At 43.2% G+C, this 22,174-nt stretch overlaps 1 protein-coding gene across 7 annotated transcripts in view; it reads right to left on the reverse strand.

Annotated features, from left to right (window-relative positions):
- The window catches only part of SPNS2 (SPNS lysolipid transporter 2, sphingosine-1-phosphate), a 183,973-nt gene that overhangs the window by 117,339 nt on the left and 44,460 nt on the right, over positions 1-22,174 (reverse strand). For 4 of the 7 annotated variants that reach the window (XM_087752200.1, XM_087752198.1, XM_087752199.1 and 1 more), the window contains exon 1: positions 20,680-21,072. The exons of 2 other annotated variants lie outside the window; for them this stretch is intronic. In XM_087752200.1, the coding sequence (XP_087608326.1) occupies positions 20,680-20,974 (295 nt within the window). In that variant the 5' untranslated portion in view covers positions 20,975-21,072. Of the gene's footprint in view, positions 1-7,678; positions 7,730-20,679; positions 21,073-22,174 lie in introns of those variants that run through there. One more of the 7 variants, XM_087752203.1, reaches the window with a different exon arrangement.

Here is a 22,174-nt window from a genome sequence, read left to right on the forward strand (position 1 = left end):
CAGTCCCCAACCACAGACTTAAACTTCATAAGGATCACAAATGTATAGAAAAGTAGAAGTTACTGAGAGGAAAATCATTTGCGCTCATGCATATATAAGTCTGGAACACCAATTTGCCTAGGAAATGAGTCTTACTGACACCTTACTTGAAATACCCCAGGCGTGCTTAGAAGGCACCTGGGGATCCCCAAGGAAACTGATGCAATTTTGAGGAACTGTCACATAGCTGGTTGCTCTTGAAAAGTTGGACAGAGAACAAAAATGGTTGGAGAAGCACCTATCACGTATCTACTACTTTTTAATACCCATCGCAGTGCTGCAGTGTTGCATGAAATCTAAGACACATAGCAAACACATGGAAAATTAGCAGCCTCCTAATATATATCACTGCTAATAGCCAGAAGGATCACAGTCACGCATTTAGTCACTACAGAAGTTGAAAGAGTTACCATCTGTCCTTTTCTCGAGGCACTGTTTTAACCGAGAGGGATTTCTACATGAAAGTATAACCAAATCCTAAAATGCTATATTCACTAGGACTGTAAGAGATATATATATATATATATATATTCAGAAAAAAGTTGTTCCCTAAATCAGCTTAACTTTTTTTTTCCTGCTGCTAGAATATCTGGACTGCTCCTCCCTCAATGAAGAAACTTGCCTTTCATACCAACTCAAATTCCCAGGCAAGGGATTTAATTTTGGTTTTGTCTCCTGCTCATTTTGCTCCCACTTTGTGAGGAAAGTGACTGAGGAATCAGAACTGCTCCATGCACACTAAAACTGAACCCAAATCTAGTTTCCTTCTCTGTTTGGAAACACGATCAGCCGTTTGATTTTTTTATATGATCATTATTTAAAAATACACATATAATCCCATCCAATCTTGAACTGGCTCCAAATGCCTTTCTTTAATTAGCTGCATTCCTAAGTGTCTGCTACAGGTAAGAAAATACAACTTGATATTTGAAATGGCAAAGAGTGAGAGAAAGCTCTTAGCATTACTTTTAAATGACCTGGAATTTCAGAAAAGACTGTTAATTCATCTCCTTGTAGCTGGGGTCACAAACTGCTGTTCCCTATCTTCTGATGCTCTAAGGGCCCAGAGGAGGACTGCAGATACTCAGGGACAACTGATGATGTTAGAAGATGCAGGTGTTAGAAATGACAAAGACATTTGTCAAACGCAAACATACTCCATCCTACTCCTACCTTCTTTCTTTTTTTTTTGCATAATTTCCTAGTCTTATGTTGTTATTAATACCACTTTTTGGGGGCGAGGAGAAAGAAAATATTCACCTCCGGCACACCACCCTAGGATACTGCAAAAAGAAAAGACTGCATAAAACATCTATAGACATAAGGAACCTGCTGTGTGCTGGAGGCATAATACATCTCCATTCAGCTAAATTGTGCAATAGAGAAGTGGGGAAAAACTGCAGAAATTGCTTTGAAAACAAAAACAAAAAAGTGTTTTCCTAGAGCCATCATCAGGTTTGCTTGTCAGATCAGATGCCTTTTTTTGTGCTCCATTCAAATGCAAAGAAAATGCTTGAAGAAAATTGCTAGTTCTGATATTTACACCCTTCACATATGCAGCTGGAGTGAGACTTCTGCCGTGGCGGAGCAATAGCATCAACAAAATAGTCTAAACCTAATGGCAGCCATACTGCAAGAACTATTTAAACATATATGCAAAAGATTTCTTGATTCCCGACTACATACTCTCTAATATACGTTACATTTATACAATTTTTAAGTACTTGTTTTTACAGCAAGTTTTAGGGAAATGGGCCATTTCAGGGTAAAGATTATGATCTTGAAAGTAGGACTCAAGGAAGGAGGTTAATAAAGGTAGAGTCATGAGAAACCTTCTCCCCACTTCAGCAAGGAAAGCAGAAGCTCCACAGAAGGCAAATCTTTTTGGAGTCACCAGCAGAAGTGTCGTCTTTTAGCTTCCCATCTGATAACAGCATACACTCTGCCTCATGCTGAGGCTTTTTACAGAAACACTTACAGAATCAGTTTTAACTTTTTAAGAAGTAGGATTTAAGAACTGCCATCTCCTGTGTGTTTGTTTACCCTTGTGATATTTGGCACTCTCCTTAAAGCAGCTGTTACTGTAGTTACTGAATTCTTTTAAGACTAAACTATTCAAAATCACATGGTTGTGCAGAAAATCCCCAAAACAGAAAAAAACCCCCAGGCTCCAAACCCAGAATACAACTCAATCACACCCAAAAGGTACTTATTTCTAAGCTTCATGGCAAACTTGAAAGGCCTGCTCACTATTGTGTCCATAGTTGTGGCAATTATTACCTGTAGGGTGTAAGTTTCCATCAGACACCACCAACCACCTTTTATTTATTTTTTGCAAACAGAATGGTGATGACTCCTAATACAAAAAGCTTGCTCAGACATAAGCCAACATGGCCACAGGTTAATAGAGAGACAAATGAAAGAAGAATGCAAGAAAACAACACAGTTTCTGTCCACCTAACAGGTCTCCTGATAGGACGAGAGGAAACGGCCTCAAGTTGTGCCAGAGGAGGTTTAGGTTGGATATCAGGAAAAAATTTCTTCACGGAAAGGGCTGTCAGGCCCTGGCAGAGGCTGCCCAGGGAAGGGGCTGAGTCCCCATCCCTGGAGGTATTTAAAAGATGGGTAGACGTGGTGCTTAGGGACATGGTTTAGTGGTGGACCTGGCAGTGCTGGGTTAACGGTTGGACTTGATGATCTGAAAGGTCTTTTCCAACCTAAACGATTCTATGATTCTATCCTCACCAACTCAACACCCTCTTTTTCATGTAACTGCTGCAAAAGAAGCCCTGCACCTGTAAAGCTAGAAGTAAATAAAATCCTCTGCCTTTTGCTTTGCTACCAAAATACTACTACGGCTACCTGGCCTGATCAGGGACAAATTATTTGCCTGGTTTTTTACCTGCATAAAAATTTAATTGCTTTATCTTTCTTATCTGATCAGCACAGTGTCCCACTACCTTGCGTATCACCTGCTTATTCCCACCTACCTGCCCTGCCCCACTTGCTGCTGCTCCCTAAGCCACTTTCCAAAGCAGCCACTTGTGTGGCCATGGCCACAGTTAGAGCGGGAGCAAAAGCACCTGGAAGAGAATGGGAAGGTAAAGGGGAATGCATGTCTTTGCTTTACTTTCTCCTCCCTGCAAAAAAACAATAACTAATTTGCTTTAGAAGACAAAATTAACAATGTTGCTGCCCACAAATATTCAAGTAAGCCTTCAGAAATGACCAAGCACATCTTATTTCAGCAGAAGCATGTCCTAATGCTCGCCTCCATTCCTCCAGCTAGATACAGACTAGTTCCAGAGCCTCCTAAAGTGCTTTGAGTTGCATCAATTTCTTCTCCCAGCCCTTCATATTAATTGATGTGCTCTGCATTACATCATCAATTTCTGTCCAAGTCCAGGTATTTAAATGCCATCCATCATTATATTTTTACTTAAAAGCCCTTACCCTCCCCTTCTCCCTTTCACACACACGCTCACTCTCTCCTGGCATAACGCAGGGAAAGCTTCATGTTTTAATACACACTAACATCAGCTGCAAACAAGAAGTGTGAAAGGAAATTAGGTATGCAGGTCAACTCATTCACAAATTAACTGCCTGTTCATTTGCAGGAGCATGGTGCTTTGCCACTCTGGAAAGCCCTGCCAAACGAGAGGCAGCTAGGGGAGCATCAGTGTTTTTCTGGCAGCTTGAAAACAACTGGAGCAGGTAGCTGAAAAGACACCCTTGCTGTTCTCAGTTTCCAAACACAAGGCAGAGATCAGCATCATCACTAACACTAGGATATTAATAATAATTAACTAACTTACAGGACCGCTGTATTGATTATTTGTGAGGAGTTCTTATATGCTAGACAGCCTTGCTATGCTAGGTGGGAAAGCAGAGCTAGAGAGGCTGTGCCAGTTATCCGGGAGCACGCAGCAGGTCTGCAGGATGGTCGCTCTGGAACATGGGCCATCTGTGTTCCTCCTGTGGTCCTGCTGAAGTCCCCTGACATGATGGAGCCTTCTCCCTATCCTCTTTGTTGTCCTGCTTCCAGCACCACTACACGGATGCAGCAGGGTTAAAGAGCAGTGACTTCTGCAATAGGATCCACTCTTGTGGACCGTAGGACTCTGTGGTAATATAAACAGCAATACCCCGTGGTAGTGTCCAAAACCTAGCTTGAGCTCTCTGTTCCGTCTTCCATTTATCCTTTCTAACACAGGAAAATAAAGTAGTAAAATCTTGATCTCAGGTGTACAGTATAAACACCCTGCAACTGCCCTGCATGCACACTAACTTGAAGAGACTTCAGCCCAGCTATTTTCTTTATAAACTTCACATTACTCAACTTTGATCAAGATATGAATATCATTTCCTTTCTGAAACTTTTCAGCCCAAAATAAACATTCCTCCTGCACAATCAAACATTTTTATACAAACCCACTACTAACATTTCACAGCATGTTTGAAAAATAAACGGTTGCAGCCCATCGAGCAAACTATTTTGCTTAAATTACACACTCTTCTTTCATAAAATTACAGAATGCGGTTTTGCCTTCTCACCGTACCAGGGTCTGCACAGAAGCACGCTGCAGCACTGTTACTGCTGCTGCTGCACCATATATTCATCCTGCAAGCCGCTTAGGCCCAGTCTTCTGCTTCACATTAAGCGACATAGAACTCCATTAATTTGTTTAGAAGCAGAGATAACAAGGATCAGCCTTATTGGTTGAGGGGTGCCAACAGCAGAGAGATCCCTATTATACATACGGAAAGGCCAGTGAAGGAATTAGTGCGTGTAGGTATGGCACAGGTGATGCACGGGCTCAGCAGAGAGCTCCGCTCTCCCGACAGCCATTGCTGTTACGCGTCTGCACAGAACACAGCGCGACAGCGTCCTTAATTGCAATCCCTAACTGTAAATGGAAATAATACATAATTAAGTGTATAACCGAAAAGCCTTCCCCGGGCATTTCAGATTTGTTTAAGAAGCATTCATGACTACTTTAGTAAGCATCGAAACTCCACTAAATTTTAGAGCTGAGCAGCAAAGTAAAAATATCTGAAGCTTAAAGTATCTTTGTACTTCAAGACCAACCTCCATCCACAGGTTATGGTACATCGTAAGCCCTTGAAGATCTGAATAGTTCAGTTAATTGCATTTACTTGTCATGTCCTCTTACTTGAGAAATCCATACTAAGGCTATGAGTACAGTAAAGGTTATAACAACAACAGAGGATGCCCAGAGGATACAACTGATGTAAAAAGCAAACAACAAAGAATAAGATTTAATTTCTCAGGGCTCCTAAAAAAAACAACAACAAAAAACCACCAAGATGAAACCCAACTGAAATGATGAAAACCAGATGAAAGTGCAACTCAGATCCATCTCTCCTTTCACCTCAGCATTTCAGACTTCATAATAAATGATATATTCTTTCAGTTTATGACATAAGAATTAAACATATGGCCTAAAATGGGAGACTGGGTACTAGCTGAAACTCAAAGCATGTAGCTAGCGTAGCCAAAGGCTCATAGCAATATCTGACCCTTCCACTAGGTGATAGGAATTAAAGAGCAGAGCACACTACTTGGGAGATTCTTGGATTTTGCATAGCGAACACCTCAGAATTTTTCCTGCAGTAGCTCTCAATCTCACATTTTGAAGCGTCCTAGAAGAGGACAGCCTGGTTCTCCAGCACATCCTTCTGCTGGACGGTTACACTGCTGCCGAAGAACACAAACTTCTCTCTACAGCCAACGTGCAATCCAAGCACCTTCTTCACACACACAGTGGGCACCTTCTGCACCCCAGCACCCTGCTCATCGCCACTGCCTTCTCACTACAGCACAACAGGCAGCTGCTCAGTCCTCCCCGAGGCGCAAGCGTCTCCACCTAGATTAAACAGAAAAAGACCATGCTGAGGAGTTTAAAACATTCAAAATTCCAGCTCAGAAAGACAGAGCTGCCAGTGGCCAACATTTCCAAGGGCAAAATTACAGCATGTGGGAATTACAGATCTGCAGACAAACCAGCAATTTGTGAGGAATTCAAGTCACCAGAAGCAACAAATTAGGACCACAATGCTAACAAAATTAGACACAGTCTCCTTTTAACCTCATCTCTATTTTTAAGGGCCTTTTTTTTTTTTTTTTTTTTAAGGTTTTGTATTTGTTTTGTTGTTAAAGTTTCTGTGAAATTGGGCTGAGAGCAACTGTTTAGGAACGAAGTTGCCCCATAATTTACTCTCATTACCTTAGGATGTGTGAAAATATACCCATGCCTGTACAAGGAGGCTTCTCTCAGCAATTTAGCAAAGTGACAGAGTCACCCAGCAAAGACAAAACTCAGTAGCGACACGAAAATTTCCATAATGTTTGCAAACATGCTGCTTGACAGGAGGCTGTCAGCTGCAGGATTTTTTTCTTCTGAGGATCCCTTGCATTTTTCAGTCTTCTCTCCAGTTGGGGACACTGCTAGAGTCAAAAGGGAGCTCTTTCCCAACGTGACTCTTGCTCATCTACGTGTCAATAGACTGAACTATGGAAAAACAAAACAAGAACCAAGCCAATTTCCACCCCTCTCCACTCAATAACAATAAAAATCACACAACAGCATCTTTAAAACCACGCCTGTTCGTTTTGATAATTACTCTAACAGTCCATCTAAGCCCCCATCTCCAAAGGAGAAACCAAAACCTGAAGGAGGAGGAAACAGCTCATCTGCTGAATACAATGTTCGGAAACATGAGGTGAACATTCCTCACCAAAGCAAGATGAATGTTCCCACCCGAGCACAAAGAAAGGGTTCATATTTCATATATTTTCCATTGTTTGAGCTTGCTTGTACATAAGTAACTACATTTAGCAATCAATGGGAGATATTTAGCAGCTAAAAAGATTAATGTTTTTAACAGTGCAATAGCAGAAGCAACACGGCAGGCTGCACCCTGTGCAGTTCCACCAACGTTCTCCAACTCTGACACAGAGATCCACCCTTCCATGGGTACACTTACCTCTGTAACACCCACCAGGGAGAGCTGCAACATCCACTGCCCAAATGAGAACATCCCATGAAAATTATCCACAAGGAGGGGGCTGCAGCAACGAACCCCAAAGGAAACCACACACCACAGTTTGCTGCTTGGTCTAAGCAGGGCTCTTAGAAAGCTCCACTGCACAGTGCTGTCTCAATGATGTTCAATGATAGGAAGAGAGTGGATAAAGTCTGTGTGGAACCAAAGAATTCTGGATTGAAACAAGTGAATGCTTCGAAGTGTAAAATATTTAAATGAGATGGCTTCATGACATAAGGAAATATCCTGTAGGTAGTGATGGAGGCAGTGCTTTCAAATTTCCACACTGAAAAAGTGTTGGTTTGACTCCAAGGGGTTCATCAGACAGTGAAAAGCATGGTGGAAGGACTTGTGCAGAGCTGGCAGACCTGGCAAGTCTCGCAGCCTGATGGCCATTTCACACTCGCGTGCTGCCGCACCTCGATCCTACTCAACAAAGTGCAGCTGCTAAGGCAGGTGTGTCTTGCACATAGGGCCCTGCACGGGGAAAAGGCAGCAGCCCTGTCGCCCAGAGAAGGCACAATGCCCAGAGATCTGAATAGCAACAGCAAGAGAGGCTTTACCAACTTACAGTGGGTTTCCAATAGATGTCTGCGGTGTTCCATAAGTGACTGCTGCTGTCTCGAATGACCCAGCATCCTTGCACAGTTATCACTTGACACCAATTGCCGGTGATTTGGGTTGCTGCCTGCCTTTATGTATTTAACAGAAACCTCATAACACTACCCTTTCTAGCTTTCATTACATGCGCTGAAAGCACTCTTCAACTGGACCCTGTAAAAATACAATGCAGAGTGTTTATGGACAAAGACAAGCTTTAGAAGATTGGCAAGGAATTAAGTGTCCTTAAAACTATTAATTGAGATAGAAGGAACAGGGAACGCTTATCAGCACAGGCTGCTGGCACACAAGGTCACAGCAGCAGCCAGCAATGGCAGGTGCAAATGATGAAATCTGTGTGCAAATTCTAGAGGGACAGCTTTCTAACAGAGGAGCTCTTCTCCACTGGGGCTGGTGCCACTGTTTAATTTGATTACATGCAAGTGAGAGCCTGGGGGAGGGAGAGAAGGAAAGAAACAGAAAGAGCGAGGACCCTCTAAGCACCCATGCTGAACTTCAAGGGCACACGCAGCTGCAGTCTCGGCAGCAGGGGTACTGAACAGTGGTCCACAGCAAAATTACAGGGAGATCAGACAGCTGACATGGCATGATCCTTTGGTAGACAAAAAATTACTTGCTTTCCCCTCAGCAAACCACATGCCGCATAGCAATTTTGACTGGAAAGACGCTATCCCAGATTTAAAGGGAAACTAATCTGTTAAAAGAAATACATCAGAGCAGGAGAGTCCGGAACCTGTGTGTGAACACACCACCACACACGCAGACTGACACGTTGTCCGTAACGCTTGCAGGTGCTACACTCCTGCAGCTTACCACCAACCAAGTCGTTTACTACCTGGCTTTTTAAGAGCTGCCAAGAGACTCTCTTCTAACCATAACTTGTAACGTAAAAATACCCAAAGCGTGCTCTTGCTTCCCTCTAGCCCTGAATTCTTACAGAAGCACCCTGGGACTGTTTCTTTAAAAGACAGAACAATTCAGTCTCTATTGCATTCTGGGTTAAAAGGGGAAAAAAAAAAAAAAACAAACCAAAAAAACCCAAAAAACACCAGAGTCTAGGATCAGGTCCTCCAGACTAAGCCCAAGAATATCACTAAAGAAGAAAATTGCTCGTTGAGATATTTAGGTACTTTTTTTTTTTTCTTTTTTAAACCTACCTTAAAATTGTCATGACACTACCTACCGGAGTCTAAATTATACTTTCAAAGTTATATGTATTAATATCTAAAGTGTGTAATTATAAAGGAACAGATATATTTTAGAAACACCATACTTATAAACCTATTTTTTAAAATAGAAACTTTCTGCATGACTGCGAGATCTGTATTTTAGGTCTCCTGTCTTTACGACTCAATACTAGCAGAGGCAACTGGAGTCCCTATGTTTGAATGGAAGCTGCAAACAGTGATCTTCTATATTATGTCAACGACATTGATTAAAAAGAAAACACAAACCTTAGTCCTGCGGGACAAAAGAACCCCCTGAAAACAGTGGAAAAACTGTGCTGCTAATAAAATTCCGTGCTGCTAATAAAATTTTCTTCTTACCAGTGTCCTTCACTAACGCCAAGCTCATGCAAGCAAAAAAAGTTTTATGTATTTGCTTTCATCTACCAAGAAAACTGAAGCGCTGTAAAATATTGGGTTTTGCCAGCCAAAAGTGTGATTAATGCAATTTACAAACAGCTTCATTATCAGACCAGTGATTTAAATCTACTAACTAGCGATGTCCACACTGATCTTACCTGTTGTTTTCTGGCAGCCTCTGCACAGGGACCAGAGGCTGAATGTCCCTGACTGCCCAGGCAAACCGAACTCTCCCACCGCTGGGCTTGTTCTGTATACACAAGCCTCTTGCTGCAGATAGCAATTGCTTAGGAAATCTCTCCCACCCAAGATTACAGCAGTTTGTACTTCAGTTGCACAAGTCTTAGAATGAATAAAACCAAACACTGTCAGGTTACAAAGTCCAGTAATTCCTAAATGGTGATGGACATATTTCCTATTCACACAGAAGACATGAAGGGATGGATTGACTAAATATTTAAATCAAGAAGGTAAAATCCTGATTCAGATTGTATTGCATGTGCTTACAGATAGAAACCTCTATCCAGACACTCATATCACTTGTGTTTTGATTCAAACATTAGCTCTACTGCTAATTTATTCTTGTTAAGTAAAATGGCTTTCAGCAATGCAAGTGATTTAAACGTACACTTGTGAGGCAAATGTAAGCTTGTAATGATGTACAGACTTTGACATTTATACCATTATATATTTTTTAATATAATAGGACTACAGAAGCATTACTAATTTTGAGTCACTTCCAAATGAGAAAAAGAAGTTTAACAAGAACAATGAAATGCAGAGCAACGGTGATTTACCTCTCTCTTCTTCCGCTACTGTTGCAATCCCTCTTGATCCACAGTCCAAAAACCTGATAATTGTGGTAGCTTTGTAATAACTTAAAGGACACTCACTGCACCTTGAATAGCTGCCAAAAACGTGCCTTAATATCACATGCATCTTAGCACACCTTTAAGGGCAAAGGTAATTTTAACCCTACTTGGAAAAGTGTTTTAGCTTGTAAGAACTTTACTGAAGCATGGCACGAGAGTCAAGAACCTCTGGAAGGGCACTATGCAGCAACTCAGCAAATGTATTTTCACTAGAAATAAGCTCCAAGAAGCAAGAGCTGTGCTCCCTCCACTGCATCTGTAACTTTTGAGACACGCAGGTTTAGAAAGATGCCCGACTTCTCCAGTGCCCCCAACCTCAGCGACTCACGAGTATGACCCAAAGCTTATTGAAGTAGTGAAAGGTCTACCCAATTTCATGGGTGTTAAAGCACGTATAAAACGGTGCACTAACTTCCAAAACCGGTCACACATCTAAGCTTTCAAAATAACTGCAAGTAATATCCATTTATGCCAAGCTGGAATTTGCCAACATGTAAGAGGTGCAGACTATGACTACCTAAAAATACATGTTTTATGAAGGAAATAGCAAGCGACCCTAAATTTTAGCAGTTCTACCAAGACCCTGCTATAATGAAATAGGCAAGAGAAGCAAATTCATTAAATTTATTGCTTTTTCGGCCCTTCTGTACAGTTCAAAGTACATCACAGAGCTGGCAAGCACACAGCAATACATGCTAGGGAAGCACTGCAAACTGCTCATGAGCATCCAGCACCTGCATACATATAAAAAGTAGATTAAATGAACACAGAGGTAAATGAAATAAAGTTGGTTATTGCCTTGACAGCTAAGAAATGCTGTTGGGGAGAAAAGCAGGGAGGAAAGAGCAGAAGATACACTCACTGCGTGGAGTGTTCGTGGGCGAGTGCCCAACCTTTGGCCAGAATCAGCATCCAACAACCTCACGTTCTGACCAGTGACTCAGGGTTTTTCATTAGGGATTGTATAATTGTTTATGCAGTCTGTATGCAAGCACAGATGAACAAGAACACCAGGATTCCTCTCATTTAGAGAAAAAAAAAAATCTCCCTTGCCTTAATACCAGTTGGAAATAAAACACCATAGCTTAATTGATCATCAGAAGCTCAGGAATCTCAGCACATTGTTGTCATAGTCTAAAAACCACTAACTAGAACCCGGCACCTTAGTATTTTCCGTATCTTATTATAGGAAGGTCATCATGGAGAGATCAATGTTTGCCCTTCCAAGCACTATTACTCAGGTACCTTGTTTGGTACTTCTGAGTTACAAATTCCTCAAAAATTGCAAAGGAAAAAAAAAAAGTCTCATCTCCTAATACTATCACATTACATTGCTTTTTGTCCTCCTCCTTCTCTTCCCCATCAGAGAAGGGACTAACACATCCAGACTGAGCTGATAAGTTGGAACTGTCAGTTTTAATCAGAGCATTATAGCTGTCAGTCACCGGTGGCCCTTGGGTATTTTGTTTCCTGACTATATAAAAGATTGTTATCCTGAAAGTTAGTCAGCATTTCTGGCTGCTAGACGGAAATAACAAGACTATTATAAATGTTTTAACATTAGTATAGCTGCAGCAGTATTTGAGTTCTAATAGCTTAACACACAAACACATGCAATGACCACTTTTTATGAGGCACACTGGTGCATTAGAAATAATTTTTCCTTATTGCATAGTTTGTTTCCTAACTTACACAGTCAGCATTTATTAATAGTGTTGCAATCCTATATTAATTATTATTTAGCACTGACAGTATGCCTGGAACTGCACAAAATTAGTCCCTGCCCCAAAGTGCTTAAGCAGCCCTGATTCAGTGTCCCATAACCAACATTTCATACGCCAACCTGCTCAACTACTAAAGCCTGGATAGCTGACCAAATTATTTAACTCATGCTGCTCAGGACAGCCAAGCCACAGTGGGTCTAGCTGGGATAGAGCGTACAAGCACGAGCCTGTTGGAGAAAACCACCCAACACTACAGGCAATGGAAAAATGAGAATCCAGTATCTTATGGGGAAAAAAAAACATCTTGTCAGTCTCACATTTTCAAATGAAAAGTCTCACTGAAAAGGTATACGGCAAGAGCACACAGTTGTAGAGTGTGTGTCCCAAAGTGCACACCTGGTAGCAGAACTGTGCTAAAGCAACTATATATGCCAGCATAAATGCAAAATGTCCAAGGTCATCAGTACAACACAGGCACAAATCATGAAACACAGAGGTGACAAGCAGAAAGAAGTGAAAATTGCATATCAGCAACAGGGCAAGACCCCCCTTTCAGATCTGCACTGCTTTGCTGGCACAGTCTCCCAAAGGATCGCTTCTCTGAAATGAGAATATGCAGAGAGAACTGATCACCAAATCACAGGACAGCCATACGAATCAAAGTTAACCTTCGGGTAGGTTTAATTCAAGCCCTGCAGGCTTCACACAGACAGAAGTCCTGTTGACTCTGTCAGTTCACCCGCTCTTGTTGTTTTCCATGTTGCCAAGAACACAGGGCTCACGGTCTAAGACAATAATGACATGTTTCTAATATGAATAAAGAAAATGGGAAGCTATGAAACAAATAATTAACTGTGTTCTGTTATTTACATAATTATTGGCAGAAGCCTGAAGGAGTAAAATGGATTACTGCAGTTTTGGTTCAATGCAGCCTTAAAATAAAAAAACATCATCACATGCCAAGGCTGAAAGGATTTTCATTCCAGCATGGGGTTCTCTCATTCTGCCAGCCAAGCTCTAAGCTGCTACTGCAGCTATTCTCCGTATAACCCTGATCTTTTCCCTCTGCTGTTCTGTTCAGCCACTACAGTTGCTGGCCACCAGCAGAAACATAGGAAAAGTATTTAAAAAAAAAAAAAAAAAAAGCCTTTAAGAGATAATATTGTTCACCTACAACATAACTCTGGTATGTTCATATTGCTGAAGCCTGAATTTGGGTCTGGCAAGGCACAAAGCTGAGTTTTTCTTCTGTATTTCTCTCCCTTCAGCTAAAATTGCTCTATGATTTCAGTTGTAGTAGAAGATCAACAGTTCTGGAGAAGGATGATTGATATTTATTCCCTCAAAAACAGAAGCACAGAATAGGTGGGAGCAGCTACATTGCTTTCATGACACGCTTCACTGCTGTCTAGGAGGATCAGCCTGACAGAAGAACTCAGTGCCTTACTCTGTCATTTTATATATTAAGAGATAACATGGTAGTTCCCAGCCATGCCTTGTGTGGAGGCTTTCATGAAACACACAGCACCACGAAGAGTGGAAGGAGACCGCCACAGGGTCCTGACCAGCTCATCCAAGAACCTTCCAAAAGAAACCTTCAGCCACTCCTGCCTGGCAATACGTCCAAAGCAATGACCTCAAAAGTGAAGGATCCTACATCCCTTTAGTCATCCAGCATCTCTCACATTCTCACTTTCCTGATTATTTATACTGCTGTAAAACCAGAAGCACGGGAATTAGTGTTCCCTCCCTTTCACTTCCTTTCCCTGCAACCCTACAGAAATAGCTGGCTTACATAAGACAAACACCCACAAAACAACAATGAAAACAGATGTGTCAAAAAAAGAAAAAAATGTCTATGAGATGCCTACTGTGCGTGCCAATTCTAAGTAAAGTACTCCTCCAGTCTATGAATAGCGCGGCGCACTATTTTAATAGTACCAAACTGAAAGGGAGGTTCTAGTAGTTAAAGCGCAGAACTAAGGGTTTGGGGTTTTTTTGTTTGGTTGGGTTTTTGTTTGTTTGTTTTTGTTTGGGTTTTGTTGCCTGCATCTGTCTCAGATTTGCTTCTTGACTTTCAGACCAAGAACTTCAGACCAGTTCAGCAAAAACACAATTTTCAAGAGAGGTCCATGCCAAGTTCTGTACCCAAACTTCTCTGGAAACCACCAGGAGTTGTTCACCTCACTTATACCTCTCTGGGCTCTGAGCCCAAGCCCATTTTGCTCACCTCCCATTAACTTCCATGGCCCCTTAGGCACTTCACAGGTCCTTCGCAGAACTCATTTTGAATATACATTATTTTTTTTTCCTGGAACACTCACCACCCTACATCCACAGTGCCAATTTCCAGAAAACACTCTCAATCAGCAGAAGGGCGTCACCCCCCAGCATCCATTTCCAACAGACATCTTCATGATTTCTCCTGCGATGCTCATCATGTTTGGCAGATGCGGTCTGTAAACACTTGCTGAAAGCTACCATTGCCTTCCCTCAAATCCCTCCTCACTCTGGCTATGCTGTCTACCAAATAAGTAATATCTGCTAATCTCCTAGGGCCCTTTACACTAACCAATACTGTCTCTTGTCTCCTTCAGACTCTCCCATCCATGGCCTACAGCCCTCTGATATCTCTTGATATACATGGATTGTAAGTACCTTGGGTGCACCATCCGATTCATTAGAAGCTGCACAACTATGTCCTGGTCTATAATACGCATAAAGCAATGATGACGCAAACAAGCAACACTGCCAGAGTTCTGATCTCTGAATTTCCTAATTTCTATTGGTAAAATAAAATTATAGTTTCCCATTGAATCTCCTGAATAGGTACCATGAGCCTTTATTAACAGTTATAAGGAATCTCAAGACTTTTTACAAACCTTATTTGATTCAGGCAACACATGATAACATCACCTTTCAATCACAAGTTCCTCAGCACTTGAAAGCCCAAGCAGGAGCTATGGGATTTCATATTAGGGGAAAGTCACCAGCTTTTAACAACTATTGAACTTAGTAACCCACCATACTACCTAATAGCCAGATTATTTGCTTCTGGTATACAGTCTAGCAGAAGCAATAAAGAATAAACGTATAACAAATGGAAGCAACTAAAACCAAGCTGACCGATGGAATTCAACACAATTACAGCTTGGCATGCTATTTGAAAAGTCCTGAAGGAATGATTACAGAATTCCCACACTTTTGACCAGAGAAGCTTTTCCGCACAGCTTCTGATATTGACAGTCTCAGAGATCAAGGGACTAGTTAAGATCATCACATTATTCTTAAGAACATACTCAATATTTATGAGGATCTTAATTCCATGTAATAAAGGCCACATTCACTGACTGCGATGACTTGGATGCTTTGGGGATAAAATTAATCAACATGCATGAAAGAGTATCTGAGAGTCAAACAGGAAAATCTGCACATAATAACAAAGATAGTAACTATCTGGCAAACCTACATCACAAGGAAGAAAAATACTATGATTAAACATAATAAGACTTCACTTGAAATGTAAAATACTCTGGAACAAATCCTGCCAACTCGCGTAAGAACCGGCAAACAGGAAGCAGCTGACTATGCAATAAAGCCCAACAGACAGGGAAAACACGACGTTAAGAGAACTAGATGGTACTACACAGTCCTTGTCACTGTGCTGCAGAGTGCTTTCTATCGCCAGCTTTTGAAGTGTATGAGGTTTGGTCCTTCTAGCTTCTGCTCACAGTGCAGTACCTTGAATTTTGAGCCAGTAACAAGTACTATTGTCCAAGCAAAACATTGTTGTCCTTTTCCAAATTCTCACATGCGTGAGCTAGTGGCACTGCTGGCTCGAGCAGGTTCTGTCAATATTCTTTTCTAATATTTTCCAACATTACACTCCTTCCATAGCAGAGTCCTGGGTTCAGATTAGGTCAACAAGAGACAAAAAAAAAAAAAAAATGAAGAGCTTACACTGCCACTTAATGGTTTCCTCCCTGAAACTATAAGCACTGAGCACAGTCTTGTTACAATGGGGATAAGGGGTCCTCTTTATCCCATTACATATATGAGATCTCAGACTGCATGAAGACCATTCAGTACGAAACATGCTATGAGGTAATATATTACTATCACAAATGTGAGCTCACAAATGAAAAAAAATAAAAGGCAGTTTTGGCTTATAAACTCTTCAATGTCTTTGCACTTGAGAGTTAGTGTTGAACCTTTCCTAACCCTTCAGTTACAGCTTGTACTACATAGTTTTAAACTTGACTTTCAACTTTCAATAATCATTTGCATGTATGTATCTTCAAAGAATGGTATTTGATTTGCAACTATGTGTTGTAATGAGAGGCTAATTAACACAAATATGGTTATTAGCAAGTTACAGACATTTACAGAACAAAAACAGCAGACCAAAGCCCATGGCGTACTGTGACACAGGGATAGAGAACCTCAAGGATGAACTAATACCAGCCAAGACTCTGCCACTAACTACGTTACCACAGGCAAATCGCCGACACTCTACAACTCTGTTTCCCCTTCTCTAGTGGGACAGTAAGACTCATTTACTTTGCTGGGTAGTTCTCCAGCTTAATTAAATCATTACCTTTAAATTAAAGGCACCACAGAAATGCCAGGAAGTAGCGTCTGAATTAGAAGGTGGAGGTGACACCCTAATGAAGCAAGACTATTTTCATCGTCAACAGCAGGCATAGTAAAAGGTCATCTATGGCATAATTGCGAAACCACATTCCAAGCTTCTGAAAGCAAGATGACTTTTCCCAAAACTTCATTAAGGAAGAAGGTATGTCCCAGCATCGCCAGATGGCTGAAATGCTATAGTTTCACAGCTGATCCTGCAATAGTTTCACTACTGCTAGTTTTCCCTTTTCCTTACTTTTTGCTTTCCTAATAGCAGCAAAATATCATGGCTCTTGAAAGAATGCTTTTTCTACAGGCAACTGTTTTCAGTATGATCAAAGACCTCTTAAGAAAATTGCAGAGGATCACTTCCCTTCAAGTCAGTCATGTGCAGCACAGTTTTCAATCTTTTCTTTAGAAGAGCCACAGTAGAGGCACTCCTGCTTCTTGTCTAGGACAGCTTCTCCCAAATATCATTATATTTTAACATTCCCCATAAACACTGGAAATTTCCAACTCTGTGTAAACTTAAGTACGTTATTGAAAGATCCACTATTACTGCGCAGGCTTTTTATCTTTAAAGTATTGGAAGAAACTTAAACAGCAAGAAGCAGGCCAGTCCTCAGTGGAGGCCCAGTTTCATCATCCAAAAGAGCTGCAACTTACTGTCAGGTGTGAAGCTGAACATGTCCTGTATCTCAGAAAACTGCACTCAAGTTCTGTCGTGGAACATCCCAGATACCAAAAGGCATATGCCATCCTAAATCCATTTAGTCTATGCTGGGAAGTTATTAAACCAAAACTAAGGAAACAGGCAGCTCCTTCCTTGTTTGTTGCGCCTGAAAAAAGATTACCCAAGAACAATTCATTATACACAACGTCTTTGTATCCAGAGTGTAAACACCAAGAAATACCACATTTGCTCTTTACTTTTCAGCAACACATAATAAAAAGCATTTGCTTTGTACTTTCAGAAGCAAGATGTACTATAGGAGAGGTCAGCCTAGAGTTTTCTTTCTATTACCTAAGATCTAGCCTTGACTAGATGCATGTTATCTAGCTTCCATGTGGTTATGTTAGAAAATAGCGGAAGATACCCAGGGAATTACATTTGCAACAAAGCACTCCATATATGATCTTTTTTTCTCCTATTGACTAAAAATATATACTTTTATATGCTTACTATATATATACACATTAAATATATACTTGCTTTTTTTTATACTTGCATTTATGACCAGGAAGACCAAAATGGTTGCAACCAAGTTTTCAAGTAAGATAGAAGATGTACTTGTGGTATTGTGCTCATAAAGTGGATTCTCTGTCTCCTTATGTCTGTCTGTCAGCTGCCTACTAATCACTTTTGAGACCACTGACCTGCTTTTGCCTAAATTTGACAGCAGGAAGAAGTCCCAAAGCTCCCAACACTTTCATTTTAAAAAAATGGTTGGGTAGAAGAGAGACTCTCACAAGACAAGAAGAGAAAGGCTAATGACAAAGGTCAACTCTTATTTGACGTCAGAGAACCCACAGAAGGGATCACCCTAAAGACACAAATCCTCAGGAACCAGTTCCCATTGGTACTGCTGCTCTTCTAACACTTGTTTCAAATAGAGCTGGAACCAGAAATTAATTCCAGTTCTCACAACAGTTCACTGGCCTTAGGTAAATCATAACTTCTGATGCTACTTCCCCTGCCATAACATGGCTAGTGCTAAACTCCCTTATTACGATGCTGCAACAATTCGTATTTGAAATGTACTTTGAAGGTCTGAAGAGTTGTGTTCACTAATTATTACCTGTCTTGAGACATGAGCTGAATATTCAAAGTGCTAGCTTGATTCATATGCAAGTGCACATCACATAAGCATGTGGTACGCACTAAGTCTCAAAATACAAAAGCAAGGATTGCTTGTAGAGAAGACTTTATTATAAAGTCAGTTTTGAGCTCAAAACACATCATTTTTATTACCAAAGCTCTTCTATTGGTCTGGATTTAAATTATTCCTTGTTTTGGATTAGCGCTTTATAAAACACCAGTTTGAAAAATAAATACCCATTGACAGAAAACAAAAGAACAAGTAAAATTTGATCCTGTCCCCAAAGGAAAGTCTGATGTCTGAGATCTTAAACTTTTGATATCAAGCTGAAAGCTAACAGATAAGTTCCACAGGGCAGTTATTGGGCACTGCAAAAGCAGAGCTTATCCTAGAAATATTGGCAATTGTAGCATGAGGACTGGCAATACTACATTGCAGGAGGCAGGCATTTTTATCCTCTGGTCAGGCACTTTCCAGCCTTCCCAGAAACGAAGATGCTTCTGCCTTCCTTTGCCAGAGCATCCCATGCCTTCTGTTCTTGCAGGCAGAAAAATCAGATGACAAAGCTCTTGCTGAAAGTACTAGAGCAAATAGGTGAACAAGATAATGCGCTTTTTTTAAAAAAATAAATAAATAAATAGACTGAACATACATGAGGGGGAGCAGGGAATAGCTTCCTGAAAAAGAAACTTTCCATGCATTAAAAGAAAATGGTGCTTTGTGGTAAACCTCTTTACTAGAGAGATTCCTATCTGAGGGTGAAGGAACAATCTACAATTTCCTTCAGTAGTAACAGATCAACATTTTATCTTCAGGCTTCCTCATGTAACGTACTGACTACCAAGCCAGCACCCAATACTTCCCAAGACTGGCCTTTATGCTTCCTGAAGGAGCAAGTCCTGTCTAAAAAAAATAATAAAAAAAGCCACAACAGTGTCAGTTAAGTTTTCCTTCTAATCCTCCCCATCTCCCTACCCCAGACAAAACAAAGCCAACCTGGCTGACTTATTCTGACAACAGCAACTAGATTTATGCCCCTTGCACCCTATTACTGCCCTACAAACATATATTATTTTAATGTAGTATAAACAAACATCTGATTTAACACCACATTGAGTCCTAGTGATTAAAATATGTATATGCATACAGCAAAATTTATACATGCACAAACGCCTTTATAAGCTCTAAAGATAAAATTATCAGTATTGCCAAACACAGAATATGTATTATATTTTAATTACATGAGACAGTTGAATACCAACAAGCCTACTTCATTTCTAATTAGAAAAAGTTCGGTAATCATCATCTTCCCTGCTGTTATTGCCTGACAAGAATAAACGAGGAGTCCCCTCTAGGGACCGGTACAGCAAACATCCTAACACGCATTTGTTTCAGAGCCGAGCTTCGTAGTAGTAGTAATCGCTGGGGCACGGAGCGCCTTCCACACAGTACGGCTGGTAAAACGCATCCGTCAGGCAGCGCACGATTTTGAAACGTTTACCTCAAGAAAACAACAGACGCTTTGCAAAGTGCAATGCAGCTGCCTTGCTGCTCCTTCTGCGGACCGCTCCCCCGCCAGCCAGCAGCAACCACCAGGCAGCTCCGCTGTCACCTACCCGTGAGTTCTGCAGCGAAGGGACGCTCCTTGGCAGAGCACCGAAGGACAGCCTGGCTTTCCAGGCTGGAGGGACGCAGCAGGGACAAAGCAGAGGTGATGTGCCTCAGTGCCGTTTTCACCCGCAAAACCAGAAGTGATCGCGTTCCTCTATTTCCCCCGTTTCACGGCAGACTGTATTTCTCCGACAGCCGCTGCACCTGTCACCCACAGCGTTTGTACTGCTCCTCAGATCGATAACGCTTCTCCCGTCAGCCCACAAAATCACATGAAGTATCCTCCGCGTTTGCCAGCCCTACCCGGCATCGGTCCTCGCCGAAAAGGCCCCCCCAAACCTTCACTCCGCCACCGAGCCCAGACAGACAAAGGACACCTCCTTTTATTTCCGATAAAATTCAGGCAAACTAGAGAACAATACCGGAGGGTCTGCCTGCACAATGGGCACCAGCCGCAGCCGGCCGCACCGCCGCCCTCGCGACCTGCTCCAGCTCGGGCACGGCGAACCGGAGCCCCGGGCCGGGCTCTGCGGCCGAGCCCCGCTGCCCACCCCCCCACCCCCACCCCCCCCCGGGACGGCCCCACCGGGCAGGCGGCGTGTGGGGACGGAGGCGGCTGCACCGGTGCCCGGGCAGCGGCTGCCCCCGCGGCGGCAGCGGACGCCTCCCGCCGCCGGCGGCGAGGGAAGCCGAGGGGTGCCCTCACCTGCCACCGTGTACCGGTCCAGGTAGTTGAGCACGTTGCCCACGCTGAGGATACCGGCGGCCGCCACCCGGGCCCGGCCGAGGCTCGGCGCCTTGTGGCGGGCGGCCGGGCGCTCGGGGTGCTTGCCGCCCGCCGGCGGGTTCATCCTGCCGGACAGGGTCTGCACCTCTCCCTCAGCGCCCCGGCCGCAACAGCCCCGCTCGCCGTCCTCCTCCTCCTCCTCGTCGCCGGCTCGGAGCCGCCCGCCGCAGCCCGGGCTGCTACCGGAGGAGCCGTCGCTTTCCAGGCACATCATGGGCTGCGGGAGGCAACGGCGGGGCGCAGAGTGACCGCCGCTCCGCGCTCAGCGCCGCATCCCGCGGCCGCCCCAGCCGCCTGCCCGCGGGACCGGCCCCCGCCGCCGCCTCTGACAGCTGCCCCGGCGGGGCGGGGCCCAGCGCAGGCTCCGCCCCCCGCGCGCCCCGGCCCGCCTCAGCGGCCGCGCGCAGCCGCGCGCGCCCCGCCCCGAGGGCCGGCGGGCTCTCCGCAGCCCGCCGCGCGCCGCCCCTCAGCGCGGGCGGGGGCTCGCGCCTGGGCAGCCGCTCCCCTCAGCGGGGTGTTGGTGCTCCGCAGCACCGCGCCTCGGCTGAGGGCGCGTCGGCCGGCAGAGACCTGCGGTGAGCTGGGGGAAACACAGCAAGCAAAACCAAGGGCTTAAGCGATACTGGCCTGTATTCGACAGTGAACTCCCCCGTGGGCCACACAGGCCGAACCCTCAGATCTGGTTTTAAGAAAAAATCCGTACCAAAAAAAAAAAAAAAAAAAAAATCATCTCCTTGCCTACTTTTCAACTCGCAGAACCACCTACAGTCACAGAACAGCTGCTCTCGGGAAGGGACGGTGGTGTGAGGCAGGGTGAGGGCAAGCCAGAATGGGCTACCGGCCTCGCAGCTCCTGCTTGGCCCCAGACGATTTTCCTATTGCACAGAAGTTGCTTCAGGAACAACACGCATCTTCAAAGGAAGTAAAGTGGCTCCAAAGTTCACCCCACTGAAAACAGTTTCATCCCGCTCCCTATAAAGTTCCACCTTTGAGCTAAGAATGGCCAAGAGAAATTTCATTTCAAAAGGAGAAGCCTTCAAAGAGATAAAAGTGTTCCCAACCAGGGTGGCTCCAGCCTGTCATACCTGTAGTAACACTACAAAAGCTAACTAAAACCAGAGAAATAAAATGACTGCTAGAGACCTAACATGCACTTGTCCAAGAACAGTAGGTTACGATTTCAAGATTTCTCTCAGTTTGTTGATCTTACCTACAAAACCGTATCGTGATTAAAGCCTTTGTTTCAGGGATACGCATTTAAACAAAACCCCCGTCACCTCTGAGGTGACAGAGTTTTTTCTGAGGAAACCGGAGTTGCTCACAGCACAATGTGGTGTGTGTGTGTGTGCTCAACACACCTGGCTTCGTCACACCCTTTCCACAGAGCTCACACCGATGACGCCGGGGCCAGGCT

The sequence above is a fragment of the Nipponia nippon genome, unplaced genomic scaffold (assembly GCF_047370975.1).
Source record: "Nipponia nippon isolate SJK-2023a ecotype South Korea unplaced genomic scaffold, ASM4737097v1 scaffold_15, whole genome shotgun sequence".
Classification (NCBI taxonomy): Eukaryota; Metazoa; Chordata; class Aves; order Pelecaniformes; family Threskiornithidae; genus Nipponia; species Nipponia nippon.